Source organism: Torulaspora globosa, chromosome 2, assembly GCF_014133895.1.
Source record: "Torulaspora globosa chromosome 2, complete sequence".
Lineage (NCBI taxonomy): Eukaryota > Fungi > Ascomycota > Saccharomycetes > Saccharomycetales > Saccharomycetaceae > Torulaspora > Torulaspora globosa.
Genome location: NC_050728.1, coordinates 485,853 through 502,482, shown reverse-complemented (window position 1 = coordinate 502,482; position 16,630 = coordinate 485,853). Strand labels below are relative to the sequence as shown.

At 44.4% G+C, this 16,630-nt stretch overlaps 9 protein-coding genes across 9 annotated transcripts; 5 read left to right on the top strand and 4 right to left on the bottom strand.

Annotated features, from left to right (window-relative positions):
* Positions 1–167: 167 nt before the first annotated feature.
* EOS1 (Eos1p) lies at positions 168–1,313 on the top strand (the record flags this gene model as incomplete). Its single annotated transcript, XM_037282189.1, has 1 exon — positions 168–1,313. The coding sequence occupies one exon, from the start codon at positions 168–170 to the stop codon at positions 1,311–1,313; it is 1,146 nt and encodes a 381-aa protein (XP_037138084.1).
* Positions 1,314–1,579: 266 nt separating this feature from the next.
* Positions 1,580–2,008, top strand: SWS2 (mitochondrial 37S ribosomal protein uS13m; the record flags this gene model as incomplete). Its single annotated transcript, XM_037282188.1, has 1 exon — positions 1,580–2,008. The coding sequence occupies one exon, from the start codon at positions 1,580–1,582 to the stop codon at positions 2,006–2,008; it is 429 nt and encodes a 142-aa protein (XP_037138083.1).
* Positions 2,009–2,078: 70 nt separating this feature from the next.
* PMS1 (ATP-binding mismatch repair protein) lies at positions 2,079–4,745 on the bottom strand (the record flags this gene model as incomplete). The annotated part of the gene is made up of 1 exon (XM_037282187.1): positions 2,079–4,745. One exon carries the CDS (start codon positions 4,743–4,745, stop codon positions 2,079–2,081), a length of 2,667 nt encoding a protein of 888 aa, XP_037138082.1.
* Positions 4,746–4,910: 165 nt separating this feature from the next.
* Positions 4,911–5,636, top strand: REV7 (Rev7p; the record flags this gene model as incomplete). The annotated part of the gene is made up of 1 exon (XM_037282186.1): positions 4,911–5,636. One exon carries the CDS (start codon positions 4,911–4,913, stop codon positions 5,634–5,636), a length of 726 nt encoding a protein of 241 aa, XP_037138081.1.
* A 139-nt stretch (positions 5,637–5,775) lies between these two features.
* SAL1 (Ca(2+)-binding ATP:ADP antiporter SAL1) lies at positions 5,776–7,371 on the bottom strand (the record flags this gene model as incomplete). The annotated part of the gene is made up of 1 exon (XM_037282185.1): positions 5,776–7,371. The coding sequence occupies one exon, from the start codon at positions 7,369–7,371 to the stop codon at positions 5,776–5,778; it is 1,596 nt and encodes a 531-aa protein (XP_037138080.1).
* A 971-nt stretch (positions 7,372–8,342) lies between these two features.
* HG536_0B02670 (uncharacterized protein) lies at positions 8,343–9,941 on the top strand (the record flags this gene model as incomplete). Its single annotated transcript, XM_037282184.1, has 1 exon — positions 8,343–9,941. One exon carries the CDS (start codon positions 8,343–8,345, stop codon positions 9,939–9,941), a length of 1,599 nt encoding a protein of 532 aa, XP_037138079.1.
* Positions 9,942–10,159: 218 nt separating this feature from the next.
* On the bottom strand, positions 10,160–12,613 carry AXL2 (Axl2p; the record flags this gene model as incomplete). The annotated part of the gene is made up of 1 exon (XM_037282183.1): positions 10,160–12,613. One exon carries the CDS (start codon positions 12,611–12,613, stop codon positions 10,160–10,162), a length of 2,454 nt encoding a protein of 817 aa, XP_037138078.1.
* Positions 12,614–13,473: 860 nt separating this feature from the next.
* Positions 13,474–14,583, top strand: END3 (End3p; the record flags this gene model as incomplete). The annotated part of the gene is made up of 1 exon (XM_037282182.1): positions 13,474–14,583. The coding sequence occupies one exon, from the start codon at positions 13,474–13,476 to the stop codon at positions 14,581–14,583; it is 1,110 nt and encodes a 369-aa protein (XP_037138077.1).
* Positions 14,584–14,661: 78 nt separating this feature from the next.
* Positions 14,662–16,245, bottom strand: CCT2 (chaperonin-containing T-complex subunit CCT2; the record flags this gene model as incomplete). The annotated part of the gene is made up of 1 exon (XM_037282181.1): positions 14,662–16,245. The coding sequence occupies one exon, from the start codon at positions 16,243–16,245 to the stop codon at positions 14,662–14,664; it is 1,584 nt and encodes a 527-aa protein (XP_037138076.1).
* Between the last annotated feature and the right edge of the window lie 385 nt (positions 16,246–16,630).

The following is a 16,630-nucleotide window of genomic DNA, read 5'->3' as shown; positions in this document are numbered from 1 at the left end:
TTGAACTTCGATGCCATCGTCGATTGCGACATCTGGACTATGAGGGTCAGGTTAGGGCGTCGATGAGCAGGCAGGTACAGAGCGGTGCAAGTGAAGGAGATACATACTCTTTATCGGTTGGTTGATCTGTCTTGCTGGGCTGGAAATTGTACTATCTCTGAGGCTCAATGGAGTTCCGGTCTAGGAGAACTGCGGCTGTTGGCGATGCTCCGGCAGCTACCAATACGGTTCATCATCATCACCATCATCACTATCTACTATGCGAATCCGGTTCAACAGGCAGCCGACGACGGCTTTTGGCATCGAGTAACAGCTCCAATTCGATCGAGACTCCCGTGACGGAGTTGCGAAGTGGTGGTGGGAATCAGCATGCGAAACGACAGCCGAGTCCACCATTATCCCAGGCTCATGCATCGATCAAGACGCTTTCTCTGAGCAAACTAACCGCCAAGCAGCACTTGCTCATGGCTATCTGCAGGGATGTTTCCCTGCTGCCGCCGCTGGTGTACATCTTCACTTCGCTGCAGCAGGCCTGGAAGATATCTTTCCGGGCGAAACTGAAGCTTTATGAACCACAATCGCTGAAGGACACGGTGAAAAACCTGCTAGAGAGTTGCATTACGAATACGACAGTTTCACAGCCACAGGATCAGACTTCCACCGGGAGCAGTTTGTTGCTGTCGACACTGACTACCGCGAGAGCCTCTGAATATTTGCTTTGCGCCCTGTGGTGCGTCGTCTCACTGTATCTGACGTATTCCATACTCGATTCTCTGATGGTGCGATGGATTGTCAAATACTCAACGCTTGCGGCCATTCTGCGAATGTTTTCGATGTCATTGATCATAATCACAACCGAGCTCTTGCTGTTGGCCTCGCTATCGCCTGACGGCGACTATTACCTGCATACATGGATTCTGTTGAGCTGTATCATGACCACCGCATACATTTGGCAAAGCTATCTCACTTCCAATCTGAATTACGTGAGTCAAGGCGACTACGACACGGAAGATGAGGAGGACTGTGACCTGAAGAGTTGTGAAGATGTCCCATCCTCAAACAACTCTTCGGCTTCCTTGGCCTCCTCATGCTCATTACCAAGACGCAAAAACAAAAGAAAACTGCGCAAGAGCTTCAGATTTACCAAGAAAAGGACCATCGACCTTTACAATATCATAGTGTTTTGTGTGGTTCCTGTGGGCCTAGCCAGTTTCATCACAATGATTGGATTATTGCGGAATTTGGTAATTCAAAGACTAGATGTGGAACAATTAGGTCGCATGCTACAATCAACATCCTACATCCTTGATTGATGCGTTTACAAAACAAAGTTCTCTGTGCAACTGGCTATCTAATTCAACTGAGTTCCAACCCAAAGGACTCAACCTATTCGCTTACAATCATCTATCTAATGTACAATTAACGAGATATCTCTATAGTATAGAGTCTATACTCTTTGATCTTCGTCATTTCACACGCGCGCAGCTTAAGTCGCTTGAAGATTGATCAATTCAACAAGCAGCGGACCACCATGATCTTAGCAGATAGAGACAAGACCACTGTTTAGAGTTTAGTCGCAATGGTGGTGCATATTCTGGGTAAAGGTTTTAAAGGAAAAGAGGTTATTAAGATAGCACTCGCTTCAAAGTTCTATGGTATTGGAGAAAAAACTGCTGAGAGAGTCTGCTCAAAGCTTGGATTTTATCCATGGATGAGAATGCATCAATTGACTGAAGCTCAGATTATGAGCATCACGAGTGAACTCTCGACTATGACCATCGAAGGCGACGCCAGAGCCGTTGTTAAGGAAAATATCGCTCTCAAGAGGCGAATCGGATGTTACGAAGGTATGAGACATGCAATGAACTTGCCAGTTAGAGGACAACGGACGAGAAATAATGCTAAAACAGCTAGAAAATTAAACAAAGTCGATAGAAGAGGCTATCATACGATGTCAGCGGCCGCCTCGCCGTTGGAAATATGGAAAAGAGCGTTTCATTTGGAATGATAAAGCTGTAATTTAGTTGTCCCATATCCGCATAAAAATACTCATGTATATATAAGAATCCACCATTCTGTTAAATCTCATAATCGCTCGAGAACGAATCCCAGTCATTTATTTCCATCAGGTGACGCATGGTCGGTCGCCCATGAGGACAGTTCCAGGGTTTATCCAGCTCACTTAAGTGGCGAACTACTTTAGTCATTGTAGCTTTCGCTAAGGGTTTACCAATCATAATGCTACTTCGGCAAGCTCTCATGGCAAACATGGAACGAATCTTAGAGCAACGTATATTGTTGCGGTGTAAACCAGAGTTCTCTTTTATGAGATACACCAGCTCATAAAAATCATCCACGTTGAAAAGAGTTCTTTTAGAAACTGGTAAATTGGTTATCTCTATCTTACATCCTTGAGTCTCCTGCTCGTTGATGATCAGCTTAAAGCCGTTTTTCTCAAAAATGTCCAAGTGTTCCATCACCAGCAGCTCATCGATAACACTAAGCTCAACTGGAAGCGGAGCAATCAGCTTTTGAGATTTGAAGGTAGTTGATTTTTGCAACATCTCAAAATTGTATTTTTCATCACTTGCATGCTGATCTATTATGAACAAATCATACTTGCCTCTGGCATGTCGTGTCACTATAATGAATCCCAGATTGAATTGACCAACAACCTCCATTTCCTCAAAATCACTTTTCTTTACTGTTAAGGTCAGATATCTTTCACCTTCATCAAAGTTTTCTAGATCTTCATTTCTCTTGAAGGAATTGACGTGCTTTCCGCTTTGCCGCCGCCCTGACATCCGACTCGCCATAACATGAACCATTCGAAAGGAGCTATCGATGTTTTGCTTAACGACCAAACCATCGCCCTCAAAACGTCTGGAATCATTGCGACCAGTTAAGGAACGATAAGTAGAACGAGGTACGTTGTGCGTGACTCGCCAGGGCACGTCAGAGCGCATATTTACTTCTCGTGGTTCCATGCTAGCGTAAAATGAATCATCTTCTGGATCTTCCTCACTGTCATCACCTTTCATTTCAGACTTTGCATGATCGTCACAACATGGTTTTGTTGGTGACGATGCAGCGTCGCAAATAAAGGCAAGCCCTTCGCTCTTCGAATACTTTGCTTGGTAATCCAATTTTTTTCCCTCTACTTCCACAACGATTGACTCAGTCTTGTGAGATGATTTAGCGTCTTTGTCATTTGATGGGCTGTCCCCTTGAGATGATTTCTTATATCGCTCTAAAGTGTCCTTTAGACTTTGCGATTTAGGAATCTTCGCAGCGTCCTCAGATGATTCTGGAGCAAACTCTTCACTAGATGCGTCATAAAGGCATGAGTCTGATTTTTGAAGCTCTTTGATGTTAACAAACTTGCTTGGTAGTGTCTGTGTCGATGCAGCAGGAGAGGGACTGGCGTTCGATTCCGAAGGAGTAGAAACTGAAGACCTTTCAGAAGGCGTGACATGTTTCCTAGCCATGGGAGTGCTGCTATTTCCGGGCTCTTCCTTTGCCGGAACAGATAACGAACTTTGAAAGCTTTCGTCATCACTAGAGTCATCTTCACAATAATGGCTCTCCAAAACCTGAGAAGCCAATTTTCGTTTCTTCACTTTTGGGTCATCAAATTGCGATAAACCAGACTTCGGCAGTACAAGCTCTTGACTATCATAGTAGTTGATCAAATTCTCTCTGAAAACCTCGATAATGTATCGCTCGTTGTGCAGCATGATTGTTCGTTTGTCCGGGGTCACATTTACGTCCAGAAGTTGTGGAGATAAGCTCAAATCTAGAAAAACCGTTGGAAACTGAACGTTGTTAAAATTGTGGTAAACTTCGTTGCAACATTGTAGGAGCGCGGGATACTCAACCGGTCGTTTATTCACTGAGATGCACTGTCTGTCCTTTGCACTTCTGCCACACCCAAACGAACTCTTAGAGATGTATCCGCGTACCTTTATTATGTAATCCAGATCACGGTAAGCCGGCATGTCGATCTTATATCTGTTCATCATTTTCTTGTATGGGTTCAGATCGAGTTCCAACTCAATCGGAGCGAGTCCCCTCATGCTTGAAGAGCCAAAAATGCTCAGAATCTTTTTTGGCATATCCTGACATCGTGCTGTGCTCAGGATCAGTCTCTTTCGCCGGTTCGAAGTGACGTTCCAGACGGAAAATTGAACATCATCCTGGATGAGAGCATAGGCTTGCAGCAGTGAGAGACATTTACTGAACTGTCTCTTGTGACTTTTCTCGAGCTCCTTCCTCCTAACAGGTAAGTTGTAGAACAAGTCAGAAATGAGAACAGTAGTACCTTTATTGCGTGAAACCGTAGTTTTGGAAATCAGAACCCCGTTTGTATCATATTCAAGTTTGTCAGCTCGTGGCGGCTTGGTCGTTGTAACAACACTCATCCGTGCAACAGAGCAAATCGATGATAACGCTTCACCTCTAAACCCGAGAGTCGTTACCGAGGAGACATCTTGAAAGGACCTTATTTTGGAGGTGAAATGCTTCAACGCTAAAGATTCGAAATTTTCGGAACTGATGCCCTCACCATCATCACTACATTCAATAGATTCCATTCCATAGTTCTTGAAGACCACCTCGATGTTATGGGCACCCGCATCAATACTGTTATCGACGAGTTCCTTCACACAGGTTATAAGATCGACAATGACCTGACTTGACGTTATCTTATGGATATCGTCACCAGCAATGGCTGAGATCCTGGTCATAATCCACCTTTTCAGCCATCGATTGGTCTTTAGTCCCTGTATTTTCAGTGTTACGTAGTCTCATATGTATGATAAAGGTTGCGCGACAGCGATGCTTTGCTTGATCAGATGAGGTAAAGAGCAGCTAATTAAAGCTAGCTCCTGTCGGATGATTTAAGCTAATCGATGAATATTTGGATTGAAAAATGGATGAAAATATATCTTAAATGCTTTCTCAGTTCCATCCTGTACCATCGCAATGTGTATCCAGCTGCTTCTTTCGATATCACGACCTATCAAGCGTTTAATCTACCACAATTTACTCCCATGAATAGGCATCCGGAAGTCCAGGACTACATTGAAGAACTTGTGTTGGATGTTTTGAGTAAGCTAGTTCACATCTACGGATTATCTCTGTGCGTGATGACCAAAGAGGATAACATGTGTATCGAGAGATACGTTCTGAGCTTTGACGAGTTCAGACATGTTGATGACGTCGGTACCCTTACTGAGTCGGAGGTCTTTGACGAGTTCAGATCTAGTTTCAACAGTCTCACGGCTCATTTGGAGAAATTGGATCCCATCAGAGATGATACTGTGGTCTTCGAGGTCGTCATCAATACAATGGAAATGGAATTGGGCCATTTGCCTCAAGGGAGAGAGAGACTGAAGGATAAGGAAGATAAGCTGGAATTTGAGAGAGAGACCAATTGGACCAAGTGCGATGAGGATGAGGGCCTTCCCGAGAACATTGGAGTGTTCAAACCGAAGATTAAGATGTCATCTTTAGTGGGATGTGATGTCGGCCCTTTGATAATACGCAACCATTGCGAGAAATTGCTGGTCTCAGATAACAGTCTAGACAATGTGTACCTTACCAGCCAGGGCAGCAATGTTTTAGGATCTCTCTGACAATCTATGCTTATAAGAAATGAATAAAATTATGTCTCAAAGAATAAATAATACGTAATATATTCTGTCACTTTTTAAGTGGTGCAAATGGACGGTCAGTTTGATTTTGAAGTGCAATGCTATAGCGAAGCCGTGATGATCATCCCAGCTTCATCAGGCTCTTGAGATTTTCGTAACATAGATAACTGATGGAAACCGCAGGGCAGACCTTTGCTAGGTTCGGTACCAGACCTTTAAAGAGACCAGGATAGCCCTCTCGTTGAATTGTCTTCATCAAGACATCCCTGAAACCTGTGTAAGTTGCTGGATGTGCAAAGGTACCTTGGGCTTGTAATCTAGTCCGGAGCAAGTTTATTGGATACACTGCGGTGGCTCCAACTGTACCGCTAAAGGCGCCCATCGGCAGAACGACCAGGTTGCTCAGGGAGACTTCAGACTCTGGAATTGACAACTGTTTCGCCTTTCTAGCAATGTACCATTTTTTCAGAGCAGAGAATGTTCCAAGATCCAGTGCAGCGTAAGGAAATATCCCGACAACACCTACGGTTACCCCCCTGTAGAATAGCTTTAGCCCTCCGGCATGATACATATCTTTAGCGGTCTGCAAAAGCAGTTTATTGCCTTTCACTTGGTTATCGAGGGGTGCGCATTGGATCCTAAATTTTAAAGTGTCAATAGGATAAACAGAGAACTGCGCGACAACTCCGGCCATACCACCAGCAATATAGGTGGAAAACTTGGAGAGTTCACTTGTTTCTCGACAGCCCTCGAGTTTTGTCATCAGCTTCTTCGTCAGCTCGAATGATCCAAATTTCATGGAGCTTTCTGGAAACACCTTAATCACATTCAGCCCGTTTCCAACGTAAAATGCTCTAAGACCGCCCTGTCTATAAAGTGTGGTGATTGCCTTGACGATCGGCGACCTTATTTTCGCCAAATTTGCGTTTGGATTCTTGGCCAGAAGAGACTCTTTAGAGTTGAGTAGAGTCGATGATAGATCTGTCCTTGCAATGAGGAAGACTTTCAGTCGATCTAGCGGTGCGGTACAGGTACGCGATGTCACTCCGGAGAGCCCTCCTGCTATGAAGTAACCGAACCCATTGATAAAATCGTTGATCAAAGTCATGTCACCCTCGGAGGACAGATCTACATCGGCATTGAAATAGCAATAATATGCATATGCAGTATGCAATCTCGAGCCTTCCTTTCTAGGCATCAGGAGAAGGAAATCCCTCCATTGATCATAGGTGATATACCGAGTCTTATCCTCACCTTTTGGTTTTTTCAAAAATGCCCACTTCAGGAAAGTGTTGAATCTGGACGCTTTCTTCTCTACGTCCAGGTTATTCTCCAATTGGGCGAGCCGTCTAGGTTTCGAACAATCCTTATCCAGTTTCGACAGATATTCCGACACCTCTGACAATTTCACTTTACCATCATGATCTGAGTCTAGTCTTTTAAATCCTTTCTCTATCTGTGATTCTGCGATTGAAGCATATTTGCTGAAATCTTCGAGATCCACTATAGAGTCCTTATCGCAGTCCATCGCATTAAATAGCACCATAATAGCTTCGTTACTATCTCTCAACGGATGCCCATCCTTTTCCAACGCCTTCTGCAAGCTCTGGATATCTAATTTGCCAGTTCCATTGACGTCAAGTTTCCTAAAGAGCTGCTCATATCGATCATATCGTTTGTCAGAGTTCTGAGTCGGATCTCTTCGGGGATCATCCATTAGAAACACGGCCTTTTTTGATCACAAACTTCTCACAACACACCAAACACCACAACTCACCCCAGCAACAGATAACTTGCTCGAGAAGCACTCTTTTCAACAGCTCTAAACCGATGGCTTCTTGTGAGAATTCGCCTGGAGATCGCTCTAACTTTAATAACTATGTACGTCTGTCGTTGGATAACCTGTAAAGCTGCTCTGCCGAGTCTGCGAGCCCTCCACGAGTTGAACGCCTTGTCCTCCTCGGCAATCGTAATCTGCTCGAGAGCCGTGCATCGTATGTTGCCTGGTATTCTCGGTTTCGGCCAGTCTTTAACAGTAGGGCCCGGAACCATGGCGACTCACTGAGACTCGACTAGTATACTTGACTGCTCATCAACTACCGATTGCTGAAAAAATAGTAAAGCCAGGTTTGACAGGGCACAACGTCGACCTGCCTCTTTTTTTTTACGATATCATGGCATTTCGCTACACAGCTCTCTTCGATCGTACACTTATATTCGTGCTAATCCCCCAATAAACATTGTAACGCCTTTAAAGTTACTCAGATTCCGTGAATCGGTAACATACCTTTTTTTCTTCTAATTTTTGTCACTGGCGCCAGTATTTTAGATTGTGTCGTCGGCTGCCAGCCTCTTCAGGACAGTGTTTCCTGGCAACTCAGGGCCATCTAAATATTTCTAAGGACTCTACAAGCTAATCTGAGTCAGCGATTACAGACAGACCGCAATTCGATCATGATTAGTCCGCCTATCTTTCGTCTTATCATAATTTTACCACTGGAAAAGTTTTCTACTAGGCAGCGAGCGAGGAAAAAGGATATCTTAAATGCCTTTTTGAGCAAAGGATGAGCAACTTCGAACGCTGATCAGCGAGTTAATTGTGTCTGGAGACTCAGTTCAGCTCTAGTATTTTAGCTGAACGCCTGATATTTAAAGCTCGGTGATCTCGCCTTGAAGTTGTCAAGCAAGATGTTGAAAGCTAACAGCGCAATCATTAGCAGGACAAATGGCCGTGTTGCTTCGAAATTGACTGCAATTGCCAGCTCTAGGTACTATAGATGTACTCCTTTTTTCCAGAACAAGCAGACACATCCTAATGACCCAACTTCTGTCGAAGATTTAGCAAGTCGTCCCGACGCTAATGCAACAACAAGAACCGACTACTACGAATACGAGCGTTTGGTCAAAGGCTCAGGGAAGGATTTTAAAGCTACATGGCTGAATGCGTTGGCGGAACGTAAAGCTCAATTGGCACAGGGAAAAATTATCGATTCGTACGTTTACAGCCATATCAAGTCGACTGATGTCATCGACAAGACAAGAAAGGATTCTTTTGCTTACATAGTGCTGCCATTCAGAGATGATCCTACAGTGGCAGATTTTTATGTGAATGCTGCGGGTCGCCTGAGAATGGGTCAATTGTTCCAAGATCTGGACTCACTGGCTGGTAAGATCGCCTACAAGCACACAGCTCCGGTGGAGCCTATGATTGTTACCGCATCTGTTGATCGTATTTATCTGCTAAAACCGGTGGATAGCATCGCTGATGTGAATATCATTCTTTCGGGTGCTGTGATTTACACGGGTAGATCCTCCATGGAGATCTCTATCACGGCTAGGGCCCTAAAAAGCGACATACCCAAAGAGATCGACGAGAACTCACTATCTGATGAAGATATCTTTATGACAGCATCTTTTACCTTTGTTGCCAGAAATCCCGAAACTCACAAGTCATTAGCCATCAATAGGTTATTGCCTCTGAACGAGCAAGAGTGGATGGATTTCAAACGTGCAGAATCGAGAATGGCTGCCAAAAAGATGCGGGCTATAAACATGAATCTGGAGAAGTATCCACCAACCAAAGACGAGTCGGTACTCATCCATCAGCTTTGGACAGCTTCCAAAAAGCTAGCTAGTTTGAAAGAGAAACCCTCCAATATTATTTTCATGAAGGACACAAACGTTAAGTCTACCATGTTTATGCAACCACAGTATAGGAATAGACATTCCTACATGATTTTCGGAGGTTATCTGATGAGACAAACTTTTGAGCTCGCCTATTGTTGTGCGGCCTCATTTTCCCATTCCCTACCTAGATTCGTGTCCTTGGACTCATTGACATTCAATACTCCAGTTCCGGTCGGCTCCGTTTTGCATATGGATGCTACCGTCGTTTACACGGAGCATTTGCATGAATCAAGCAAGCCCGAAGCGCAATCTGCAGTAGACGGCTCTGTCGATGATAAGAACAACTTCCACTTCCAGCCAACTCCGGTTAATGAACTTTCCTTGAGAGAAAATGACTTCTTATCAAAACCAGGTACCTTGATTCAAATCAAAGTCGACACTAAAGTTCAGGAATTGGCTTCAGAGAAGATCCAGAAATCGGGGTCTTTTATTTATTCTTTCTTCACTCCAAGAGATGCTGATGAAGACCATGTAGCAAAGCCTGGTTATTGCACGGTCATTCCTGAATCCTACTCGGAAATGATAGAATATGTTGAAGGCAGAAGACGTGCAAAGGATACGGCAATGTATGCTAAGTCACTTAAGGCAAACTCCCAGTAGATAATCATGTTGTCGTTCGACTTTTCGCTATTTCTTCTCAACTTTCCATATTCTTGCAGCCTGGGATTCTTACTGGTTTGGTCCATAGCTTGATAGTATGATTAATACCTTAAATGAATTACAAACTTTGAAACATCATTACTTAGTGATCTTTATAAATGCAGTGACCATTTGTCGATTGAAGAACAGATTGATATCGTCCTATGCGCCGTAATTGATCATATTTTCTCCGGGAAATGACCTTCGATCTCCTCCGCCTGTCCTATGTCGACTTTACTTTGGTTTTCGGTCTGAACCAATCTCTTATTGCTAGGTCGCCTATCAGGCTTGGCACGGTGTATCCAGTTATAATTTTGCCCATCTTTCACAGGAACGAAGTCGTCTGAAGAGGAAGTTGAAGGTGATGTGGCAGATTTAGAGTTCGGAGAAGTGTTACTATGCTCATCAAGGATTGGAAGCACATCATTCTCTGGCGTGAATTTCATTGCAGACCTTGAAGCAACCGAATTGGATGATTGGGATTTGGAATGGTCATTACAAAAGACAGAGTCTCTCATTCCCAGGGTGGATTTTCTTGGGTCTTTATTGATATTCTCTCCGTCTTTGATCACAGTGTTCAGAAGATCAACCGTGGAGACAGTACTTGTTGATATACAACTGTCCCTCCCTCCTTCATTGATGCGCAGTGGAGAGCTCAATTTGTACCTCCAGGACTTGCGATTTGCTGGCTCACTATCGATGTAAACCGAAGAGGACCTGTTCTGCGGATCAAAAAACTCTGCATCGGGTTTCAGTAGGTTATCGGTACTCCGTGTGTCATGGCGAAGGTCTTCAGAAGCGACAGAGTTGCCTTTCTCATCCACTGTTGAAACGTCGGAATCGGAAGACGATGACTCGTCCAATTTCATGGCATTTAAAGCGGCCAATCGTTTCGCACCGGACGTAGCCGAAGTCTGATCATCCCTGAATGGATTGAGTGGTGTAATTGCTTGCTGATTCGGTCTGTTAGCTGGGTTGTTCACATCGGGACCACTAATATTGGGCCCTTTTTCATTATCCGAGCTCTCTTTCCTATTGTTTCTGCGACGCCAGAACACTAATAACACAATAGCTATTAAAGCTATCAGTCCTAAGGGAATCGCCACGCCGCAAGCGATCGCAGTAGTTTTATTGGAGTTTTTCTTTAGCGGCGGCTCGCTGGAGGCACTTGCACTGGATAGTGTTGTAGCTGTCATAGTCGAGGAAGCAAACGATGTGGAAGAAGAGGGCAAAGAAGTACTCGAAGAGGAGCTGGACGATGATGTAAGACTGCTAGTGTGGTTGGTATGATTGAACCTATCGTCCATGCCGATTATCTGGAAATCCAGCCCCTGCGTTTGAGAACCTCGAGAGGCTATCAATTTCATAGCTAAGCGATCAAAATCATCTGGGACTTGGCCATGCAAAGTCATGTTTGAAGACTCGAAATTAATCCAGTCATGAGACTGTGTTGAGTTAGTGTAATTGACGGAAACAGTGGTTTGCGAATAATCTGTAAACTGAGATGGCAAGAAGTTGTATTGAAACCACTCTCCTCGCGTAGCATTCAAATTTGACAGTGCAGAAATGGCAAACAACTTGTCCGTAGATTCGATCATGAAGTTCAAGTAAATAACATCGTCGTAGATGTCGTGAACAGCCACAGAAAAGTTGGTTGAGTTTGATGACAGCTCGCCCATAGGCATTGTACCAGATAATGTATCGTTGCTCAACTTAACCCAGGATGGTGCGCCGACCAGCTGAATCGCACCAAGATCCTTGGTTTGTACTGCCTGTTCATCAAGATAAACATAGTTTAAGGGCAGTTTGTAACTGAAGTCTCCAGAAGATGTAACGTTAATGATCATACTGTTCTGGATCGATGTCGTAAGTTCGTGAGCACCAATCACAAGGTGAAAGGGAATACTGACACCCGAGAATCCTTTGATATCTGTAGCGGTTAATACAAACCCGTAGGAGATTTGGGGAGCGATGTTCGAGTTTACCACGGGGGCAGTTCCACTGAATTCCAAGTTATTCGGGTCGAACGTGAGCCAATTTGGTAGAGGAGCATTATTTTCCAAGGACTGCCCATAGTAAGCAATGATAGGTTGATCGCTAGTGAAAGTAGATCTATCGAACGTAACATTGAATATCTCATTCGGAGTCAAGATAAGGCCGTCCTTCCCATTAGTGGATCCGTAATTCTTCAGAAGGGCTAGAAGATTGAAGTTATCAGCGATCTTAATGCTAGACTGGGCGGTCAGAACTAGCTGATAACTCTTACTAAAACTCTCACTGTCCGCAGGGTCGGTTCCTTCGAGCGTGATATCGAAGTAAAGTGTCTCGGCTCCATCCTTGAGAGTGCTGGAATCTGGTGTTCCGGAAAATGTCCTTGCTGAAGAATCGAACGACAGCCATTGAGGAAGGTTTGTCGCACTGTATGAGATTTGGGAGCCTTGGCTGACAGACGATTTGAACGTGTCATTGGAAATCCGGAAGCTGAACGCTTCGTCTATCCTAGCTACTGGCGGATATTGTTCATCCAAGGGATACGCTTCATACGGTTTACCCAGTACCACGGTCCATGGTCCCAGTAAAAGAATCCACGGTAAGAATGTCAGCATGGAAACGGTTCGCAACATTGCAGTCATAGACTATACCTAGATGAAGCACTCAAAAGCCTCTTCCTTCTCCTAAGCTCCTATCAACAGAGTTGTAAAGTGAAGTAAAGAACATTAAGTTTAACACCCTCAGGTGGACCTGAGCTTCAAAAACCTGCCAACGCATCAGTACCCACAAACTGCCATCTAATGCCATCGAAGATACACTAGGAATTAGCTGAAACAGGAAACCAAATCCTCGCCGATCTTGGAATTCTTCAAGTTTCGTGATGTTACAAGCAGTCGGACGCGAAAAGTGGCATATTTCGCGTTAAAGAATGCATCGAGACACGAAATACAGCCAACCTAATACCCTTGGGCCTCCAATCAGTACTAACTCTTTGCGAACTGGGTCCCAACCGTAGCGCAAAGAGCGGGAGAGTCCTGCAGCCTTGCTGAGCCGTCGTCCAGGTGTCTGATTACAGCGCAATTATCCCTGGCGCAAGGCGTGTAATAACCGTGCCTGACTAGGACCACGGCTCACGACTTGTATGGCATCGCTCCTGCCCCGCAGAGACCTGCCTCGGCTGTACTTGTACACCAGGACTGTCTGGACAACCGTTCAGGTTGAACAAGCTGCATGAACGAGCCGCGTCGACAGGAACACATTGCTCGGCAGCGATCGTAGCAGCTGGACCTCGAGGATCCTTCAAGGAGTCCCAGTCGCCCGTTTTGGGCGTCGAGTTGGCCTTGCATTCACTTCTCTTGTCTGTAGTATTTGGTGTTGTGTATGGGCGTTGAGTTCAACTAACGCTTGCCCCTATCAAATTGAACAACAAGCCTTCGAAACAGAAGGTATTAGCAGCAGATAGAGAGATTGAGTGTCCCTGAGGTTGTATAGCTGGCGAACTATGCCGAAACTGGAACAGTTTGAGATTAAAAAGTACTGGCAGATTTTCTCCGGTCTGAAACCGGCTGATAACAAGGTTAATCATGACCAAGTGCTTCCGATCCTTTACAATTCGAAGCTAGACTCCTCTGTGCTTAACCAGATATGGTTTTTGGCGGATATCGATGACGATGACAATTTGGATTTCGAGGAATTTGTGATTTGCATGAGATTGATCTTTGATATGGTAAACAAGAATATTGACAAAGTTCCTGATGAGCTGCCGGATTGGTTGGTGCCAGGAAGCAAAGCAAGCCTGATCAAGGAGAGAAAACAGAGGAAGCAGCAGGAAAATGCAGATCTTCCAAAGCAAGAGACTCCGGAAGTGGACTGGTATATGTCACCGGAGGACGTCACGCAGTATGAGAAGATGCTGGGGACGTGCGAGCGATCCAGAGACGGCACAGTAACTTTTCCTTCGTTATCGTGGATGGTCAAATCGAAGTTTTTCAACATTGGGCCCAGCGACATGGATAAAGTCTGGAACTTGGTTAATCCGAGGAATTTATCTTCAATCGATAAAGATCCTGCATTTTATTTTATTCACTGCCTGAGACAGTGCAACGACGTTGGAGCCAGAATTCCTTCTGAACTTCCAAAGGCTTTGGCAGACATATGCAACAAAGAAAGAGTCTCTTACGATTTGAAATCTGCCCAGGCAGATGTGAAGAAGATTGTGAAAAATGATGAAACAAAAGCAGACACTACTCCTCGCAATGATACATCGGCTTTGGACGCTCCGGTTGATACGATCACCGACGTTGATGCCTTGGAGAAGGAATTGGCACTGCTGGATGCAGAACTGTCTAGAGCAAAAGCAAACAACGAATCCACGGCGGCTCAGAACACGGCAAGACAATTAAGAGAGCAATTTGAAGGATTGTTGAAATACAGGCAGCATCAAACCCTAGAGCACAGTAAAAAAGGACACATCTCGATACCAATAAATAGTAGGGCCGTCGCGGAAGATCTTGATAACATTGAAGAGCAGGTCAATGCGCTTGAATCGTATCTGAGGAACAAACAATCGGAATTGCAATCATTAGAACGTGAAATAGCGTCGTTCCGTTGAGAAGGTTTTAACAGTATTGAGTTGTGTACTTTAGTGTTAGCTTAATTTACAGATTTTTCTAAAGCTTACATGCAGTGGTTACATATGCTGCCTATTGGCTGTCCTTGGTTTAGCCCTGATAATATTATCCACTCTTAGTAGAACCTCGGCTGCCTCGGACGCGGAGCTCACGACCGCCTTTTTCAGCTTGTAGCTCTCCACAGTACCCAAATCTCTCATGTCTGCAATTACGCCGTTGGTCAAGTCGAGGCCTGACGTAGACATCCCATTATAAATTGATGACCTCAGCTTCGCTACCAGCTCGCTGCTGTCGAAACCTGCGTTGTCAGCTAATATGGCTGGCAACTGTCTCAAGGCACGTGCAAACGCCTCCACAGCCAAGGCTTTCTTGCCATCAACGTTTTGTGCGGCAGTGTCGACTGCTTTCGACATAATCATTTCTGCACATCCTCCGCCAAGAACGGTTCTGGTCTCCTTGGTCGTTTGAGATAACACAGAAAGAGCATCATGCAACGAGCGTTCGGCCTCGTCCAACACTTGATCTGTGGCTCCCCTCAAGACGATTGTACATGCCTCACCCGCTTTGCAGCCGCTAAATTTCAAGAAAGATTCCTCTCCGATCATGATTTCTTCGATGAGATCACATTCTCCTAGTTTGCATTTATCTGGCTCATCGAATGTGGAAACGACCTCACCACCTGTCACTAGCGCCAGTCTCTCCACACCTTCAAAATCAGCATGCTCAATCGAGTTAATACCCAGATCAGTGAAAAGTTGTTCTGGATAGTCGTATATCAACTGTCTGTTGATGAAAGTGTTGATGTTAAACTTTGAAATTTTGGCTATTTTGTTCTTCATCTTTTCCCGTTCCGCCTTCTCCAGCTGAGCCAGCTTGGAAGTAGAATCAACCTTGAACTTTGTTCCAAACACTTTAACCTTGTCTGTGTCTAGAGAAGTGTTTGCGATCAAAATCTTTGCATTCTCCACTCTTGTCGGTTGGTTATTACCGAATTTTTTGGCAAGAATAAATCCTTCGTCAAGGAAAGACTCAGATAATTTGCCACCAAGGATCTTAATTATTTGAATATGTTCCAATTCCGTCGATCCTTTCAATCTCAAAATCGCATCAGTTGCCAACTTGGCGAAGTAGTCTTTGTCTTGGGATAAAATCTTAGAAGACAGAGTGGTTTTGGCAATGTGAACTAAATCGTCGTGGAATTTCACGATATCTTCGGAGTTATCCACGGCCGCTCTCTCCAATCCTGTCAGAGCTGCCTGTGAAGCAATCCTGAACCCTTCTATAATCGTCTGCGGGTGAATCTTATATTGATCAATCAATTTCTCAGCCTCTCTAAGTAGCTCGGCACTCAGAACGGTGACACTGGTCGTACCATCTCCAACCTCATCGTCCTGAACTTTACTAATATTGACCAAAACCTTGGCTGCTGGATTGTCCAATGGAATTGACTTAAGAATCGTGGCGCCATCATTAGTAACCATAGATGAATCACTGGATGCACTTTGCAACAGTTTATCCATTCCCTTGGGCCCAAGAGTGCTTTTGACTAGATCTCCTACGGCAATAGCGCCCACAAACGCAGCCATACGAGCATTTTCAGCTCTCTCTTCCGTTACCTGGTCCCCAAAAATCTGAACACTCATCCCAAACGCTCAATCTCTATCTTCCTCTGATCCTAATAAGACCTTGAACTTCCACATCGATAGTCTTAAACCTATCAATTATGAGCATCAATACAGGCCAGCTTGAAAATTTGCCACACTATACGGCTCTTCAGATCACTCTTAACGTTGAGATGAAAGCATATTTTAAAGCACTTTAATTCACATAATAAGCTAATTGAAGGCTAAAACTACTTCAGTAGCAGTATTCTTGTTTGGAGAGATTGTAGCTAGTTGCATATCTTTACTGGGTTAAAAGAAGTTGACTAGTTGTAATTTTATGTAATGGTTTTTTGACGGACGTCTGGCAAAGAGCTGCCGAGTGAACTAAACATAAAAAAACTTGTCATAGAACGAGTATGAAAGT